The sequence below is a fragment of the Porcisia hertigi genome, chromosome 17, assembly GCF_017918235.1.
Source record: "Porcisia hertigi strain C119 chromosome 17, whole genome shotgun sequence".
NCBI classification, from domain to species: Eukaryota; Euglenozoa; class Kinetoplastea; order Trypanosomatida; family Trypanosomatidae; genus Porcisia; species Porcisia hertigi.
In genome coordinates this window covers 518635-535333 of record NC_090576.1, presented here as the reverse complement: position 1 = coordinate 535333, position 16699 = coordinate 518635, and the positions used below count along the sequence as shown (strand labels likewise).

The 16699-nt window shown below is 51.0% G+C and overlaps 6 protein-coding genes across 6 annotated transcripts; 4 read left to right on the top strand and 2 right to left on the bottom strand.

The window, feature by feature from the left end:
* Positions 1-836: 836 nt before the first annotated feature.
* Positions 837-2546, bottom strand: JKF63_05478 (uncharacterized protein; the record flags this gene model as incomplete). Its single annotated transcript, XM_067901436.1, has 1 exon — positions 837-2546. The coding sequence occupies one exon, from the start codon at positions 2544-2546 to the stop codon at positions 837-839; it is 1710 nt and encodes a 569-aa protein (XP_067758111.1).
* Positions 2547-5269: 2723 nt separating this feature from the next.
* Positions 5270-6604, bottom strand: JKF63_05477 (uncharacterized protein; the record flags this gene model as incomplete). Its single annotated transcript, XM_067901435.1, has 1 exon — positions 5270-6604. The coding sequence occupies one exon, from the start codon at positions 6602-6604 to the stop codon at positions 5270-5272; it is 1335 nt and encodes a 444-aa protein (XP_067758110.1).
* Positions 6605-8031: 1427 nt separating this feature from the next.
* Positions 8032-8415, top strand: JKF63_05476 (uncharacterized protein; the record flags this gene model as incomplete). The annotated part of the gene is made up of 1 exon (XM_067901434.1): positions 8032-8415. The coding sequence occupies one exon, from the start codon at positions 8032-8034 to the stop codon at positions 8413-8415; it is 384 nt and encodes a 127-aa protein (XP_067758109.1).
* Positions 8416-9494: 1079 nt separating this feature from the next.
* On the top strand, positions 9495-9848 carry JKF63_05475 (uncharacterized protein; the record flags this gene model as incomplete). Its single annotated transcript, XM_067901433.1, has 1 exon — positions 9495-9848. One exon carries the CDS (start codon positions 9495-9497, stop codon positions 9846-9848), a length of 354 nt encoding a protein of 117 aa, XP_067758108.1.
* A 556-nt stretch (positions 9849-10404) lies between these two features.
* Positions 10405-12141, top strand: JKF63_05474 (uncharacterized protein; the record flags this gene model as incomplete). Its single annotated transcript, XM_067901432.1, has 1 exon — positions 10405-12141. The coding sequence occupies one exon, from the start codon at positions 10405-10407 to the stop codon at positions 12139-12141; it is 1737 nt and encodes a 578-aa protein (XP_067758107.1).
* A 993-nt stretch (positions 12142-13134) lies between these two features.
* On the top strand, positions 13135-15009 carry JKF63_05473 (uncharacterized protein; the record flags this gene model as incomplete). Its single annotated transcript, XM_067901431.1, has 1 exon — positions 13135-15009. One exon carries the CDS (start codon positions 13135-13137, stop codon positions 15007-15009), a length of 1875 nt encoding a protein of 624 aa, XP_067758106.1.
* Between the last annotated feature and the right edge of the window lie 1690 nt (positions 15010-16699).

Below are 16699 nucleotides of genomic sequence, written 5' to 3'. Positions count from 1 at the left end.
GATGAAGAATGGGCAGTGAACATACACACGGATGTGATTATGAGGCAATATAGAGGGAGGGAGGGAGGGAGGAGTGAAAATGCAGATGGATATGGGGTAGTGGTGGTGTCTGTGTGTGTAGGGGGAGGGAGGGGGGTATGTGCAAAAGATAAAGGGGGAGGAATAACAGAGAAAACATATATAGTGTCACCCGAGTAATAAAAGAACTCGAAATGGAATGACTTTTGAAAAGGGAGCATACAAAAGTGTGTGCGCATGAAGACACAAAGCAACACGAATGAGCGTGGAGACAGAGGTGAGGGAGGTGCCCCTTCCACAGCTACGATGTTAAATATTTCGCGTGTTGTGAGTCATTAGCACCAACCCGGCAGCGGTAAAGAATTGAAACAAAAAAAACTGTTCTCAAGAAGACCAAGCCCATCTCGAAACATATATATATATATGTGTGTGTGTGTGTATTTACTTGATGTGTGCGTTGGTACATCGGTGTTCCATCTGGCACAAGGACAGAAAAAGACAGCAAGGTGCTTGAAAAGAGAAAAGAGAAAAAAACAGATGAGTGAAACTGGCGGAAGAAAAAGTAAGAAAACAAAGGTCATTTGAAGAAGGGGTGATTTTGTGTAGAGAGAAGCCCCTACAGGCCTAACGACGTCATCAAACACACACAGAAATTTTTTAAAGAAGGGGGCCTTGCGCGGTGTCTGGGTAAACATAAAGGAGGCTGCCCATAAAATATATGTGTATCAGTAGACGGAGAGCTCAGAAATATGAGCAGTGGAAGGAGGAAGGAGGAAGATAAGGGCCGCAGGGGATTGGGGGAAGAGGGGGGGGTTCGACTATCGACGGACCCAACGGACCACGCCGATTGCCACAGCCGTGCCAAGTACCACAACACCCGCACAAACGGGTGCGGGCATCGTCATAGCGGAGTGAAAAATATCAAGTACACCTCTCTTTGGCACTTCGACACTCTTGTCTATCCCTTGGTGTGTACACCGCTGGAGCGAAGTGAGTTGTCTGTTAATCAGCGGGAAGACACGACAACTTACGGTATCGTACGGCTGCAGCGACGCCACAGGTAGACGAGTGAGGTGGAAGAGAACACTGCTCTTTTCGTCGACGCTGCCACTGGAAACGGCGGCAGCAGCACCAAGTGGCTTGTGTGTTTTCCCTGGTGTGGCAGCCGCACACTGCCGCCCGACCGCGCACACGTCTATCCAGGCGACACGACCATCCAAAGGCATCTGAGGGCCCACTGGGCGCACGTCGAGCAGTACACCGTGGGCCACGTCGCACTCCAAAAGTGGAATCATCACAGCAACCGTGAGCGCTGCGTTTGGTGGAAGAGCTGCTTCATCCATCATCTCGAAGCCCTCGCACACGCGTTTCAGCTCAGTGTAGAGAGTAGTGAATGTGTGTGATAAAAAACGCTGAACGCGCCGCCCACGCTCATCAAGCTCGTCAGAGCCGTTCTCCTGAGCAAAGAAAAGTGGTACAACATCCGCTTCTGCGCCTAACTGCTCCACCAAGGCAAGTTCACCTTTGAAAAAGAAGCCGCGCATCATCACTGTGTTCTCTAGTCTATTGGGGTGAACAAAGGTCAACGTGTCCCAGGTATCGTTAATGAGTCGAAAATGCTCTGCCACGGTGGTGTGGTGGCCCCCGTCACTGCCCAACTTTTCTCCCTGCAACAGTGTGAAAACCCTTTCGTGAAATTCATGGCACGTCATGGCCACAGCGCGGGTCAACGCAGCACAGTATCGATTTATGAGTGCGGCGACTATTATTGCGTGGCCTGCGTTGCTGCTGCTGCTGCTGCAGTAGCACAGCGGAGGAGGTGCTTCCGAAAATGAATCACAAGACGCCCTGGACATCTGCGATACGCTTCTTTCAAAGTCATCCATAATCGCGGTGTCTTCGAGGGGGAAAACGCAAAGGGCCCCGTTTCCAAAGCAACAGTACCTCACATGGGAACAGCTGGGAGACGCTGTTGTGGAGTACACATCCGCGAGCATCCTCTTAAACGTCTCCTTATATGTTGCACTCTCATGCTTCCACCCATGCCACACATCCGATACGCTCCTGAAGGACACCAGGGGCAGCGCCGCATCGGGTGCCCAGGAAAGAAGCCATGAAGAGCCGTCTGCCTTCATGCGCTGAGCCCACCATTGGAAGTCGGCAGAGGCATTTGGGGCTTCTACACACCCACTGCAGGAAGTGACCGTTTGAGGACCAGCAGAGACGGCACGCGAAATTGTGCTCTTCTCTTCCGCTTGACGCCGCGCCAAATACTCGAGAAATCTGAGGTCACGCAGAGAGGTCATCTCCACCTGCTCAACACACTCGCGCAAACGCGAGAATTTGTCCTGCTCATCAAGTTCACGACACACACAACGGCCTACATCATCTTTCAAGAGATCTAATTGGCCACGGTACTTGTAAAGAAGATCACGAATATCGATTGCGTCTGCAACAAACGCCTCTACTGCCCTCTTCTTACACGGCGACGGTGCGCCATTGATGTTATCACTGGGCAATGTTGTCATCGATCAACTACATATCGCACAACTCCTCAACGGACGCGGGAGTAAGAAAAGCAATAGAAAGAGAGGATGGGGAAAGCGTTGTTCTTGATGCCGGATAAAAAAAAAAGGCTTTGCAGTGGCAGGCGGTAAACATGGAGGAAAACGGAAGAAGCCTGATAATGTTCTCTCTTTTTGATTGCAAACCAGCATCGGACTTTGTAATCATCATGCAGCCGACCGCAATAGAAGCAAAACAAAAAAAACGACCTAGTAACTACCCAGCATCGCTGTTTAGCAGTGCGAAGATTAAAAGTACGAGATGATTTTTTTTTTCACGTGTGCCAATGTTGAGCCACGGACAAGCGGACAACGATGTAAGCAACGCACCACAGTTCACCCACCACCTCTGGCGCGCAGCAACTGCTAACCCCATCGTGTCTAGAGTCGAGCACTGTGGCTGCTCGCAGAATATCGAAGCCATGCGTCTAATGGGCTCTTCTTGTCTCTCTTCGTCCATTCGCCGCACACCCGCTGCGCAGCCGGCGCCGGACAGGCGTGGGGATCGACAGCGCGCTGCGATATAGGCGAGCCTCCTTTGGAGTGCTGCTCAAGGGCAGAGGCGGTGGCGGCTATTGTGCAGAGAACATGGGCGGCCCTACCTGGATGCCTAGTGGGTTTGAGGAAAAAGTTGGGCAGACTTAGGGCCATGTCGCCTTGAGCCCCCTGTACCCGGCCGGTATGTAATCCTTCTCCCAGAATCGCCTCAGGGCCGCCGCACTCTATTAGAACGTCTGGTTATCCCTCACACTGCCGTCTGGTGAACGCCCTGGTGTGGCTCGGAGTCATGACGTCATGTCCTCCAGCGCCTGTGGCTCATCAGCCCATGCTGGTCATATGCAGGATCCGCTGCACACTCCACACGCATGTACACTTTGGGACCAATAGTCAAGTATCTCCCCTTGCCAACTCGTTACCGCCCCCCTCCCAGCTCTGTGTGCTTTCTGTGTATGTGTGTGTGTGTGTGTGTGCACATGTGGAGAGGAAGCTGTCCGTGTACAGACATGCTTCAGTGCATGCAAATCCCATCGCTCTCGATGCGTGTTGGATCGTGAAAACAACGTGCAGTAGGCTCGTAGAACTGCTGCCTTGATAGCAAGTCCCCTCGAAACAGCGTCCGTGCAGAGATCTCCGCCAAAACCAATAATCTGCAGCTGTAACCAAAGGGCAAGTTGCAGGCTCCCCACTTCCCAAGGGAGTGGGTTACCGGATCCTAAAAACCACCATGAAGCGGCTGAGTGTTGTCAGGGTGGACACAAATCCTAGGGAAAAATGACTATGTAACGAGCGTGCAAGAGATAGTGAAAAAAATATGACCATCTGCGCTAGCTCCTGTGTATTTGGCATGTCACTATTCACCTCCAGATGCACAGCGTCCGTGCCACCTCAGAAGTGTTCTCCTCATGCACCGCACGGACGTCGTCCTCCTTAGTGGTAAAAAAAAATGCAACTGTCAGCCATGGTGCACAGCAATTTCTCAAGTAGGGGAGGTGCGAGGTTAAGTTGTTTTACCATTACTGAGATCTAGAGCGAGACATCAATAGCTCCTCGGCTAGTGGAGAAGCTGCGACTGCAAGTGATTACTCGTGCTTTCCTGCATCAGCGTTTTGATACTAAGCAAGTTAAGACATTTTTCCTGGTAGTCCTGTTGTCGACGAGAGTGAACGCAGCGGTTTCTTCCCCTATCACCGTTGAGCGTTTGGGTGAAGCAAGGAGAAAAAACGTCGCGCCTAGTATATCCATTTACAGCACTTCACTAAAAACCTGGATGAAAGTAATGACAGTACAGTCAAGAAATCCTAAGAGTGGTGCACCAAAAGAGAGAAAAAAAATGCTGCATTAGTTGAGCACACTAGGCATGGCTCTGTCAACTCGCCAACCAGGGGCATGCACAAAAAAAAAAGAGAAATGAGAACCGTAACACAGTACTTGAGCGGCATTTCGCCGTGCAGTTTGGGCGTGCCAACGCGATTACAACACCGAGGGAATGTATTCAGAGTAGTCACATCCGTCAGCCAAGCTGTGCCGCAGAATCAGCATGCTCAAGAGGTGTGCTAGCGCAAACACTCTGAAAGCATTTCAAACTCGCTTTTCTTGGCAATCCCACCGGGAGAACGAAATAAAATGAGCATTCAGAAAAAAAGTCAAGGAGACAAAAAATTTCCCTATCAGCTCTACATCATATGACAAAGTGAGTTGCTTTGACTTGGAAAAAAAAGCGTTTCAGATTCTCAGAGGACATCCTGTCAACTGATATCACTGTTTCGAAGTAACCTGTATAATAACACAATATGCAATGAGTCTTTGAAAAATGGAGTCTACCAATTATAACAGAGCATAGAACACAAAATCTCGGGGAAAACAAAAAAGAAATGGAATCCATAAACAAGCAAAACAATGAATGCAGGAAACACATCAAATGCCCCAATAAGCCAGTGTATGAAGAGGGCAGGAGCAGAAGCACAACCACCAATAGCAATCGAGAATTACAGGTGTATAGGTGGAAGTGTGGAAGAAAGTAAATGAAAGAAAGCCTGAAAAATCTGTCCCTGACGACTAGAGGAGCCCAATGAGTACGCAGAGAAGCGTCCACATAAAACCGAAGCCTTGTCACAATTTTTTCCTTCTCTCTGCAGAAAAAAGGGGAATAGACTTCAGACTCGAGGAAAATGTGTTCAACAGAGCCTCTAAACGGGCTGCGCGCCGTACTGCAATTTGAATCCGTTCACTTCACCTTGAATGAACATTTCCGTAGTCTGAGGCTCTACGGTGACCTCGACAACGTAACGGCCCTCGTCATCCTGGGACATGCTTGCCTTTTCAAGGGTCTCAATCTTGGAGCGGGCGCCAAACGTGGCACGCACGTGCATGCGGTAATCTGTAGTGTCGTTATAAAACGCCCACCTCTTCTCATGTTCGTTGACAATGCGAAACAGTAGTCCGTTACCCTCAGCCTTGAAGCACTTGCTGGAGTATGTTCCCTTGTAGGTAGGCTCGCCGTTCTTGGCATCCACCGCCGCCGCTCTCAGCAATACAAACTTACCATCCTGGTTCTTTAGAGTTATTTCATTGCCGTACGAGATTGCCTCAAGACCGTACTGAAAACCAACGTTGAAGGCACTCTCCAGATGCGACTCCTCCTCAGTGCCCTCCATGCAAGTCGACATGAGAGGCTCTTCAGAGGACAAAACATTCTGATTCAGGGTAGCAGTGCCGCGAATGCGATTCGCCACAGTAATGCCGATATCAATCTCGTTTCCTTCGTTAGACTTGAAAACAACGACCGCCTGATTACGTGAGGAAATAATCTGGTCGTTGAATGACTTCAGCACATACTCCCCCTCAAGGTCACACGGTCGAAGAATGCGGCACAGTTGGATACTAACCTTGGAGGACTGCAGCAGTATCCCAGGCTCATTAGTACGAATATGGAAGCCTTCCTGGAATCCCTCCGCAATCAATCTCTCCACGTCCACCAGGCTGTTTTCTGCCTCGGTATGTGAGGTTGCAACCTCACCGCGCAGAAGACCAGCTTCGATCTGGCAGTTGCCACGAAGTGAGTTCGTAATGTTTACAATGAAAAAGCTCCCACCATTCCCGTCGGGAATGAAGCTCATAACCATCTCATGAATCGGCGGCTGGTCATTAATCGCAATAATTGCATGCTCACCATTCATATCCGACAGTTTTGACGAACGCAGAAAAACAAAATTGGTTTGCATGTTCTTGAGAAGAACTTTGTCGCCTTCAATCGTCACATCGAATCCGTCACCAAATCCCTCGCACAGTGTCTTCTCCAGCGACTCCTCAGCGAGGGAAGCGTTTTCGTCAGTCAAGGAAAAAGATCCAACGATGTGTCTATCTTTATACACAACAGCACCGCGCAGATCAGTTGCAGCGGTGACATGTGCTGTCAACGCCTCCCCGTTGCGGTGAATTGTCAGATTCACATTTTTCTGTGCCACCTTTCCGTCACAGTGGGAGAGAGAGTAGAGGCCGCAAATTTCGTCAGCGGTGGTCATGGCTGTTTCAGTTTCTTTTTGTTCGGAGTTTTCGTCTAGTGCTGTAGGCGAGGGGTGCGGGTGTGAAGTAATTTTTTTTTTGTGGTTGTCGATTCCAGCTGCTAGGAGGTCAGCGAATCAAAAAAAAAAAGGTGGCGGTTGAAATACGTACAATGTCATGCGAAGAAAAAAACTTTCTTTCATACGCGATAGTAATGGTATCCATTGAGAAAGTGTGACGAGGGTAACGGTGTGGAGAGGGAGAGAGTAAGGTACCTGATGAAACTGCATGATTGTCGTCCCCCAAGTTGCGATCGCACCACATAGAGATTGTAGTCTCTTCCAGGCTTGGCGTGTCGAAAGCTCTCGTTCTGACGAAGCGTCATTTGTTGAGATCCTTGTGATCAACCTCAAGACATGTGCAAGACTGTAGATGGGGTAGGAAAAAAAAACGCTGAGCATAGAATTCTTCCTCCCCTCCACCGGCGAAAAAAATGAGCAGATGAAGAATGTCACGCCTCCTCCACGCCCACTTCCACACTCGAGAAAGTGACTGAGGAAAGGGTTTGGGTTCTCGAACCATACACAAGCTTGTCGCTTCTCTCAAATGAGTGCCAGCGTCACCGTTGCGTGTGAAAACATCAAGTGCTCTTTTCGCACACTTGCTCTCTGCCACAGACGGTTTTCACCGCCCCGTCAGCTTCATTCAATCTATTCAAGCATGCGTGCTGTGAGAACCTAGTTTATCAGCACCTGCACACACTCAGGCTCAATCTGCAAGGAACCCCCCCCCCCCCGTGTAACACATTATCTCGTCACTGCGTCCACTCAGCGCCTCCAGCCTTTTTGAAATTCACTTACATCACCCCCCCCCCTGCATCCCTCACGGACTCCGTCTCCGATTCCCGCTTCTCAGAACGTCTGCTCCCTACCTCAGAAATGCTCACTCTCAAAAGCGCAGCCTTTACGCAACTGGTCTGCTTCAGAGCGTGGGTGAGACAAACGCACGTTTTGGCCTCCGTAACTCCTCAGTGAAACAAAAAATGTTTTTTTTTATCTCGCTTCGTAGTACAAGTTCCTGGCTGGCTCGGCGCTGACCAGCAGAACAAGATGACAAAACTTTTGTTCTTGACCCCCCCCAATAAAAAAGGGCATTCTGAGGCAGGTTACCAATGTCACAGCTTTTGTGCAATGTGCAGTTGCTCAACCTACGGACTCAACCTGATGATGTGTTTCCTCTCAGACATCGCACCTAAAAAAAAAATGCAATGTGAATGCCCCAACGACGGGTCTGGATATCGGAGGAAATGCTAGGGGGTGGAGCTCCGCAAAGGTGACTGGGTCACGCAGCATCGAATACCACGGTGTCACTTCTACTATTCGTTCACACTGTATACTTTTAGTACCTTTTCGCCCTCCATGTGAATTTCTCTATCAGATCTACCTGTATGCTTATATTGCTCTTTCTCGTCCTCTCATTCCCGTCTCTATTCAGAAGCTCGCCTCATCCATTCCTACCGCTACAAGCAAAACCAACTGAGTTTGCGATGTCATTCAGTACAAAGCTTTCAATGTGGTGGGGAAGTGTTACCGCCAAGACCGAACAGCTCTTCAACAAGGAAAAGCAACGACTTGTGACTCACGAGTACTATGACAATCCGAACCCGAGGACCACTCGACCGAAGAGCCTGCACTCGATCCGGGGCAGCATGCGGACAGCAGAAAGCGCCCGCAGCTCACAACATTCCAATAGTGACGGGAACTCCTCGAAGTCGTCTCGCTGGCAGCAAGAAGACCAGATCGAAGATGACATTACAGCAGTTGGCAAATGACAACGTTTGGGGCAACCACAACGCTCAACAGCGCCCGTATGCACAAAACCACAACGGCACGCATCAGTACCAAGGCCGTCCAGGTCAAATGAAACCTCAAGTCTAGTAATGCGTTGTGCGTACTCACGGGAAAGGCAACCTACCTACGCTTCTGCAATGGTCTGTTGCACGTCAGATACCACCTCAGCCTTTGGATCTCCTTGCTGGTGCCGGATATGCGCCTGGTATGGGGGCTGCCTTGGGTGTGACTACTTGTGATCACTTGAGATTGCTTCATCAGCTGTTTCATTTCCCGTTTTGCTAGGAGAGGGGGGGGTCGTTTCCCCTGTCCCCCTCCTTTTCGTATCAATTGCACACACACCTATTGTCTCTCCACTGTGAAAGTCTCATGGGCATATATTGTGACTCTTTTCACTATTCTTATTGTTTTTGCTTCGTTATATTGTCTTTTTTTTTTTTGCACCTCTGCCCATTCTTGATGCTGCCTAAGCGAGATCAGTAAGGAAAGTCGATTGGTGCTGCTATGCACGACATGAGTGATGCTACCTAGCTCGTATCACCGGCAGCGATCGAGGATGGAGGGACTTGGATAACCTGTACTCTATGTGCAAAGCAACACGGTATCCACTACGCTGATGGCTATGACAATTAACCATGAGATACTGAGCATGTTTTTTTCCTGATCCCCATGCACATGTATATATTTACTTCCAACTCTCTTTTACTTCTTTCAATGTCTGTCTCAACTTGGTTGAGATGGGCGAAAATATCCAATATGTGCCTATTGCTTCAATAAGGACAACACATGAACTAAGATCATTGAAATACGTTCACCGACCACCAGTTTTGCTGGTGCTCTCCACTCCCAGTGAAGAATTGTGTGTGTCTATGAAAGTTCATGGATGCCCGTTGAAATCGATGATGAGAACCCTGTTAAAAAAAAAACACGACTATGCCACATCCCATCCACCTTTGGATTTAATGATTCAACTCTCCTAATGCTATCGTCGACCCTTATCATCTCACTCCTTTTTGTATCACCGATTAGGGGAGATCTACTAGTTCTTCACTCGTCTGCGATGGGTCGAGGCTTCGGACGCGGAGCTAAGAGCGTTGCTATCGTCACGCACGCACAGGCTGGCAAGGCTGGCAAGAAAACACCAAAAGGCCTCCGGGGGACTCGTCAACGCAAGCGCCAGAAGTTCCTCGATCGAAATGCAGAGCAGACTCAACTGGAGAAGTCGCTAGGGCTTACGAAGCCTGAGAAGAACACGCCGAAGAATCTTGCTCAGGAGATTGCTACAATCCAGATTGCACACGTAGTTAATAAGCGCGAAAAAGGTCTAAAGCACCTTAGAAAGCAAATTATGGGTGCTGTGAAAGATATTCGCCGCCGCCACTCTGATACAACGCGCAAAAAAAGAAAAAAGTGAAGCCTGTCAACTCCCCCTTAGCCGTAACGCATGATTCTAATATACACCCTAGTCATCATTTCCTTGGCACGTTCTGCTTGATTTCTGGAGGAAAAAAAAGAGACGCCCTGTGCCCTTTAAAGATGTGGGTCAACCCCTCCCCTCCCCTACGCTAATTTTCTCTTCCTGTTTGTCTAGCAAAGGTGAAGGTCAACAGCAGCTGGTCAGAAAAAAAAATCTCTGCACCCTTTGAGATGACGGCTCTATGTATGAAAAGCATCGTGCTCCTGCAACTATAAGTGGAGCGCCACATGTAACTCATGGGAATACACCTACATGCCGGCCGGCACCCAATATAGAGATTTTGGGGGGCGTCTTGATCTGGTATCTTCCCAAACCCCACCTCATTCCAGCAACTCTGGTTGATGACGAATCTTTTGAACCGCAGAGGTTGCTCTGCTGCCTCCTTGACCGCAGTAGCCTCCTCCTCCCTTCACTGCTCTACCCGAGTTTCCCTTTTCCTCTTCTTGCTCTTTTTAACCCACACGCGTATCAGAAATCTCGAGAAACTGCACAGATGCAGCGGCGTCTTCATTCCTTGTTTGACGCGGGGCGACGTGGTGCGTGCTACGCCACAGTCACATTACTGGCGCTTCGGAAAGCAGGCACCCAGTGCCCCAGCGGCAACGGAGGATGTATGGAGGACGAGGACCCTGCAGCAGTACTACGACAGTTGCAAAAGGATATGCGAAAGCGAGCGGCTGCAGAGGTCAAAGAAACCCCACCAGCATTGCCACGCCGCTCTGGTAAAGTCAACTTTTTTGCGGGACCAAAGCTTTCTAGTAACAATACGGAAAAACAGGACGACGGAGCCGCAAGCATCGCCGTTCCTGCAGAGAAAAAGGCCAACGCTGTGCCCAATATGTCCGATCTGATCAGCTTTGACAATGAAGATGACCAGAAGAAAGGAGCCTCGAACGCGTTTCTTCAGAAATTGTCCAAGATGGAGTCCGACTCGCACCTGCCGTCGTTTCCCACCTACAACGCGGCGGCTGAGGAACGGCGCAAAAAGATTGAGGGTCGAATCAAAGCAGAGCGCTCCAAGATGCTGATATTTCGAGATGTTGGAATGGATCTTGATAAGCCCATTTTGTCTCGCGACGTTTTTTTGGTTTTCAAGTACTTCCGCTACGGAACAGATTTTGCTGTAGACAATGAGCTTGAGCGGATGCTGCGTTATTTCAATGAGCACGCCACCAACGAGCTCAAGATCATCCAAGACAGCAAGCTGATGCGTGGTCCACCGCTTCTGTCACGCAAGAGGCGCAACGCCTCACGACAAAAGTCTTCGTCATCTTTCATTAAATGGGCACCTACTGTCGGATTGTCTTCAAAAAGCGATCTAGCAGAACAAGGGGAATCGTCGGCATCATCGCACCAACATGGCCCGCAGTTCCAAATCAGCTCCTCATTTCCCTGTGTTCGTTGTGCAAACACACACCAGTTCTGTACCCCCGATGCGTTCAGCGCGGCCACGGCGTCGAAATTGGAAGCACTCCTTTCTCTTAGCCGCAATTCATCGTCCTTCTCCTCATACTTCCCATCAGTGACAGTGCAAGAGACGAGGAGCTGTGGCGGTAAGTCGTACAACGCGAAGAACAGTGAGTTGTTCACTACGATAACACCCTCGACGTTTCGTCGACCAGCTGTGGTCATTTTCTCTCAACTCGGGCAAAAGTTCGGCTCACAAGCCGACACAGATTGGCGCCGGCTTGCCTACACCACAATCTGCCCAGGACTCTTGCCATACATATCCCCTTCAGCTCAAGAGTCGAGCACGGTGAAGGTTGGCCCCACAGACACGCACTCGCCTTACAGCATTCCCAGATCAGGCATCACAGGGAGGAGGGGCAGTGGTGCTCATGCTCCCTCATCGCCGCGGTCGATGTCAATCGACGTGGTTTCACTGCGTAGCGCTGACGTCTACAAATTCAGCTGGGTTCAACGTCTGTATGTTAGCCGATTCGCCAAATCGCTTTCTCAAGGAAGCGTTTCCAATTGGGGTGAGGGGACCTCCGTCAACGAAGTTCAGAATGCCCTGGTCGCCTCCTCCACATTTGTCGGCAGCCAGCTGCTGGCGCCGTTCTACTCTACACTGGGCTTGCGCAACTATCTCTCACCGCATGTAATGCTGGTAGACCATGAGGGTGTCGTTCGCTGGCTCAGTGGCGGTCTTCCTGATCCAGACGAGAAGGCTGTCTTTCCCTCGCTTTTACAACAGCTGGAATCAGAGTATCTCAAGGCATCCAAGTAGATCACGTCTCTCTTTTTTCCCATGTCTCTATCTCTTGTGTGTGCGCGCACGCGTGTGTATATATGTTTGTATGCCTGCAAGTGTGTGTTGTACTACCGTATGTGTTTCTGAGGTTCCCCCCTCTTGACATTCATTCTACCTTGTTAGTGTTGCATTCAACCATCGCGTCTTTAGGAATGACTTGAAGGGCTGCCGTAAAGTACACATGATATTGGGTGTGATAACAATTACTCCCCTCGGTCACGCTGTGCCTTGCTCGCTCCCCCCTCCCCCCCCCCCATCCCATCCCATCCCCGTTGCGTCTCATGTTGTGGTTATCGAGTTGATTTGAGGGAAGAAGAGCACCGCGTGCTTCTGGTGGAGTCTCTGTTGTTGTTGTCGTCGTTGTTGTTGTTGTTGTCGTTGTCGTTGTTACTGTTCTGAGAGAGGGAGGGAGGGGGCTGTTTTGCTCTGCTCCTTTTTAAGCCGTCGTTCACATGACTAAGTAACCGGATAGGGCTGGAAACGAAGAGCTGCTGGAGCGCACGTTGCAGCGGGAAGAAAAAAAAACAAGTAGCGCACGGAAGGACGTGAGTCCGTAGTCAGTCTAGCGTGCGCCAACGCGTGGGTATCACGCGCTCTCCCTCACACATCCTCTGGATTTCTGTCTAACTGTAACGGACAGGGGCACCAAGAATTCTGCCTTCGTTGGCGATATTTGCCTCTCCACTTTCGCTCACTGGATGCAGGGACGCAGGCATTTATAGTAGACAAAACAGTGGTTTGCCACGAGGAGCCGCTCATGCTTTAGCGGCAAACCCCTCCCCCCTTTCCCTACGCACTACGTTGCCTCCGCCCCCTCCCCCCTTTGTGTTTTCAGTCGTGACGAAATTAAAACTATAAAATAAACCACAGGAGACACCCACGGCGATAAAGTAACGCTGTTCTCACTGAGTGACACCTCTGCTGCCTCCTTTTTTATGTCGGGTGGGAGGGGGGGATGCGAGGGGCAATATGTCGCTAGCGCACAAAATCTTTGCCACGCTTAAGGCGGGTGGAACCGGGACCCTGCCCAATCCTGCAGCGCCGAGTCCAGACCGATCGAGCACAGCTACAGCCACGTCCGCTTCTCCATCAGGCTCATGGAATGAGCGCTTCTACCATGTTGCAGTCCAGGGGTGCTGCCATGGAGAACTTGACCGCATCTATGATGCCTGCCGTGAGCATGAGAGGAAAACTGGAAAGCAAATCGATGTATTGCTCTGCTGCGGTGACTTCCAAGCCGTGCGGAGTGCTGCAGACATGGACAGCATGGCCGTGCCGGACAAGTACAAGGTGCTCGGTGACTTCCATAAGTACTGCACTGATGTATCGAATGCACCCGCCGGGCACAAAACGCAAACTACGGCACCGTACTTGACTATATTTGTAGGCGGCAACCACGAGAACTCCGACCTTCTGGCGCAGGAGAGCTACGGTGGTTTTGTAGCACCGAATATTTTTTATCTAGGACATTCCTCTGTTGTCACGGTTGACAACTGTCTCACCATCGCAGGGCTAAGCGGTATCTTCAAAGAGCTGGACTACGACCGCCCGTACCCCCCTCGGCCATACGCAGCAAATCCAATGGCCAAAAAGGCCGCCTATCATGTGCGGCGGATCGAAATTGCGAAGCTGCAGGCCTACCTGCGCGCAACACAGAAGCTGCGCAGCCACAGCTTTAACACTGAGACCAGAGAGGCCACGGCAACCACGTCACCTGCCGTGATGCCACCGAAGGTGGACCTTTTTCTCTCACACGACTGGCCCCTTGGCATCACCAGTTACGGTGACGAAGCGCAACTGCTGCGCTTCAAGCCCTACTTCAAGGAGGACATCCGCCGTGGTGCCCTGGGAAACCCGCACACCATGCGTCTGCTTCAAGAGGCGAAGGCACCCTACTGGTTCGCTGCGCACCTCCACTGCCATTTCGAAGCCACCGTACCACATCCAAGTGAGAGCGCGGCCGGGGCGGCGGAATCTACGAAGTTTGTTGCCCTGGACAAATGTGCGAAGGGGCATGGGTTTCTCACCTTCATCGACGTCCCACGTGTGTGTCGCGGCAGCTCTGGTGCGTCGGTAGCATCCACAGGCAGTGTAGCAGCAGCAGCAGCAGCATCGTTGTCGTCGGAAAACCAGCCACAAGGTCCCCCTGCTGTGCTGGGCGCCTCGCGCATTCGACGAGACCCCGTGTGGCTTGAGGTGATTTGTGCGTCTCACCCGTTTGTTGCAGCGAACCGCGCGACTGGCACACGTGGCGGCGGCGGTTTTGACGTAAACGAGGCCGTAAAGGTGGTCGTCGCGAGTCGCTGGAGCCCCACGAGGATATCCGCTGCCGCACTTTTTGCACCGACGACGGAGACGCTGCTGAGTGCGCTACAACTCTCCCCGGCACTTCCCCTTCAACAGATGGCACCTGCAGCCGTGTCACCTGCGTATGCCTCGAAAGGAGCCGATGACAAGACATCCCCATCGGTGACCTGGCGCGATGATACCTCCTCGCAAAACCGAGAGAATACCCAAGTTCATGGTAGAGTTCTGCAGCCGCACCATCCACGGCCGCGCACAGAAACCATGATAGTGCCTTCCGTCTCCACCGTAGCACCTGCGTCAAGCACCCCATTGTGTTACGGGGCACATATACAGCCCTCGCAGCACCCGCCAACGAGCGCGCTGAGCCTTTTCGAAGATGTGAAACCAACCGGCAGCGCCTCAGCTCCCTCTTCGATATCAGGTATGACATCTACTCATGCCTCGGCATTGCCTGCTTACACGGAGCGTGACAGCGACGCACAGCACCGTGAACCGGCAGCAACTACACTAAGTTGGTTTGAGGACACAACTCAGTAGAAAGTTAGTCGTCGATACAGGACGTCTGATGAATGCGGATGAGTACATAATGGTCTGTGGATGTACGTCTGTGTGTGTGTGTGTGTTTTACCTTTCGCTATACCAATGAGGGTGGACGCTCTGGAAGAGGACGCCACTGACAGCTCATTGCTATCAGAGGTTCACATCTATCACATCCACATTCCTGCCCCAATCTCACCTGGTGTTCCCTCCCACTCCCCCCCCCCTCACCCTCAGCGTCAAGTGTGATCGACTTGGGCGACCGAATAAGAAAAGCCCTCCCCTCGCTGAAAAAAAAAGAAAATACAAAAAGAGAGAACATGCACGTATAATGAAGTGCTTGGGCTCACGTAGGAGTGATGTGTGTCAACATCACACGTGTCACATCACGTGTTGGTAGGGTAAAAAGTCCCCCCTCCCTCATCCCCCCCCCTCCCCCTTGTTCCATGTTCCCACTTACATTCATAAATATCTGCGAGTGTGTGCGTCGAATGGAATGGACATCCGCGTGGTGCTGCCTTGACCATGTCGCACCTTGCGCACCCCACCCACCTCTACACCCTCCCACATGAATGAGCCCCTCCCTTTTCTTCATGCATCTCCTTGTTTTTTTGCACTCCCACACGATTCACTTTCTGCCCGTGGGAGTTGGCTATACAGTACTGTACACAAAAGAAACGGTTGGGCCAGCTTACGGAAGACAAACAGCCAGCAGAAATTATTCTCTCCCCCCTTCCGCCCCCAAACCCGCACCCCTCCTCCCTCCTCCCCCTCCCCCCCCCCCCCCACCGTGGGAGTAACTACAGGGAAAAAAAAAAGAGGTCAAAAGCAGCCCGTCGCTCACACATACACTCCTTGCTATTGCGATTTGCTCCTGTATTGCGCCTGCCAGCGTTTTGTTGTTCCCAACGTATCTTACACGAACACGTTTGCTTTTTCATCTCCCTCACCCCTTGCCTATCTGTGTGTTCTTTTGGAGTCTTTCACTCGCTCACACTTCGCCCACCCTCCGCCACACACACACACACACACACACAAATCCCTCTATCTCCCCCCCCCCCCCCCCCAAAAAAAAAAAAAAGAACAGAGGGAAACACGCAGCCCTCTAACAAGCTCTTTTTTTCTTCTCTTTGGTATCTGCCTTGAGCCGTGGTGTGGCGTAGAGCACCAGTGTGTGAGCGTATCTCTGAAAGGAGGGGTCGCCGCACTAGGTTCATCGTGCGCGTTGGACATACGTACACGTGTACACGCTCACAACGTTCGGGCACAGACAAACTCGAGCACCTCAGAGTCCCCCATTCACATTTTCGTTTTTTGTTTGTTTCTGCGTGCGTGTGTTGTTGTAAACTAGCACCACCACCACCACCCACTTTGTCCATCCCTCAACCAACCAACCAACCCCTCCCCCCCAAAAAAAAAAGAAAAAAGAGGCAAAAATAAATTCTAACAAGGGACTGAAAAGAGGAAGAGTCGAGGGAAAAAAGGGGGGCAGATATCTGAAAATCAAGAGAGGGCTACGTGGGAGGCTCTGAGCATACACACACACACACACATACACAGGCAGACAGACAACGCACCCGCACATACACACAAACAAACCTACACGTTTTGGGAGCCTCTGCGTATATGAGCATGTACACACCCAACCCCTCCATTTTTTCCTCACTTTAACTGGTGTTTTCGTCACTGT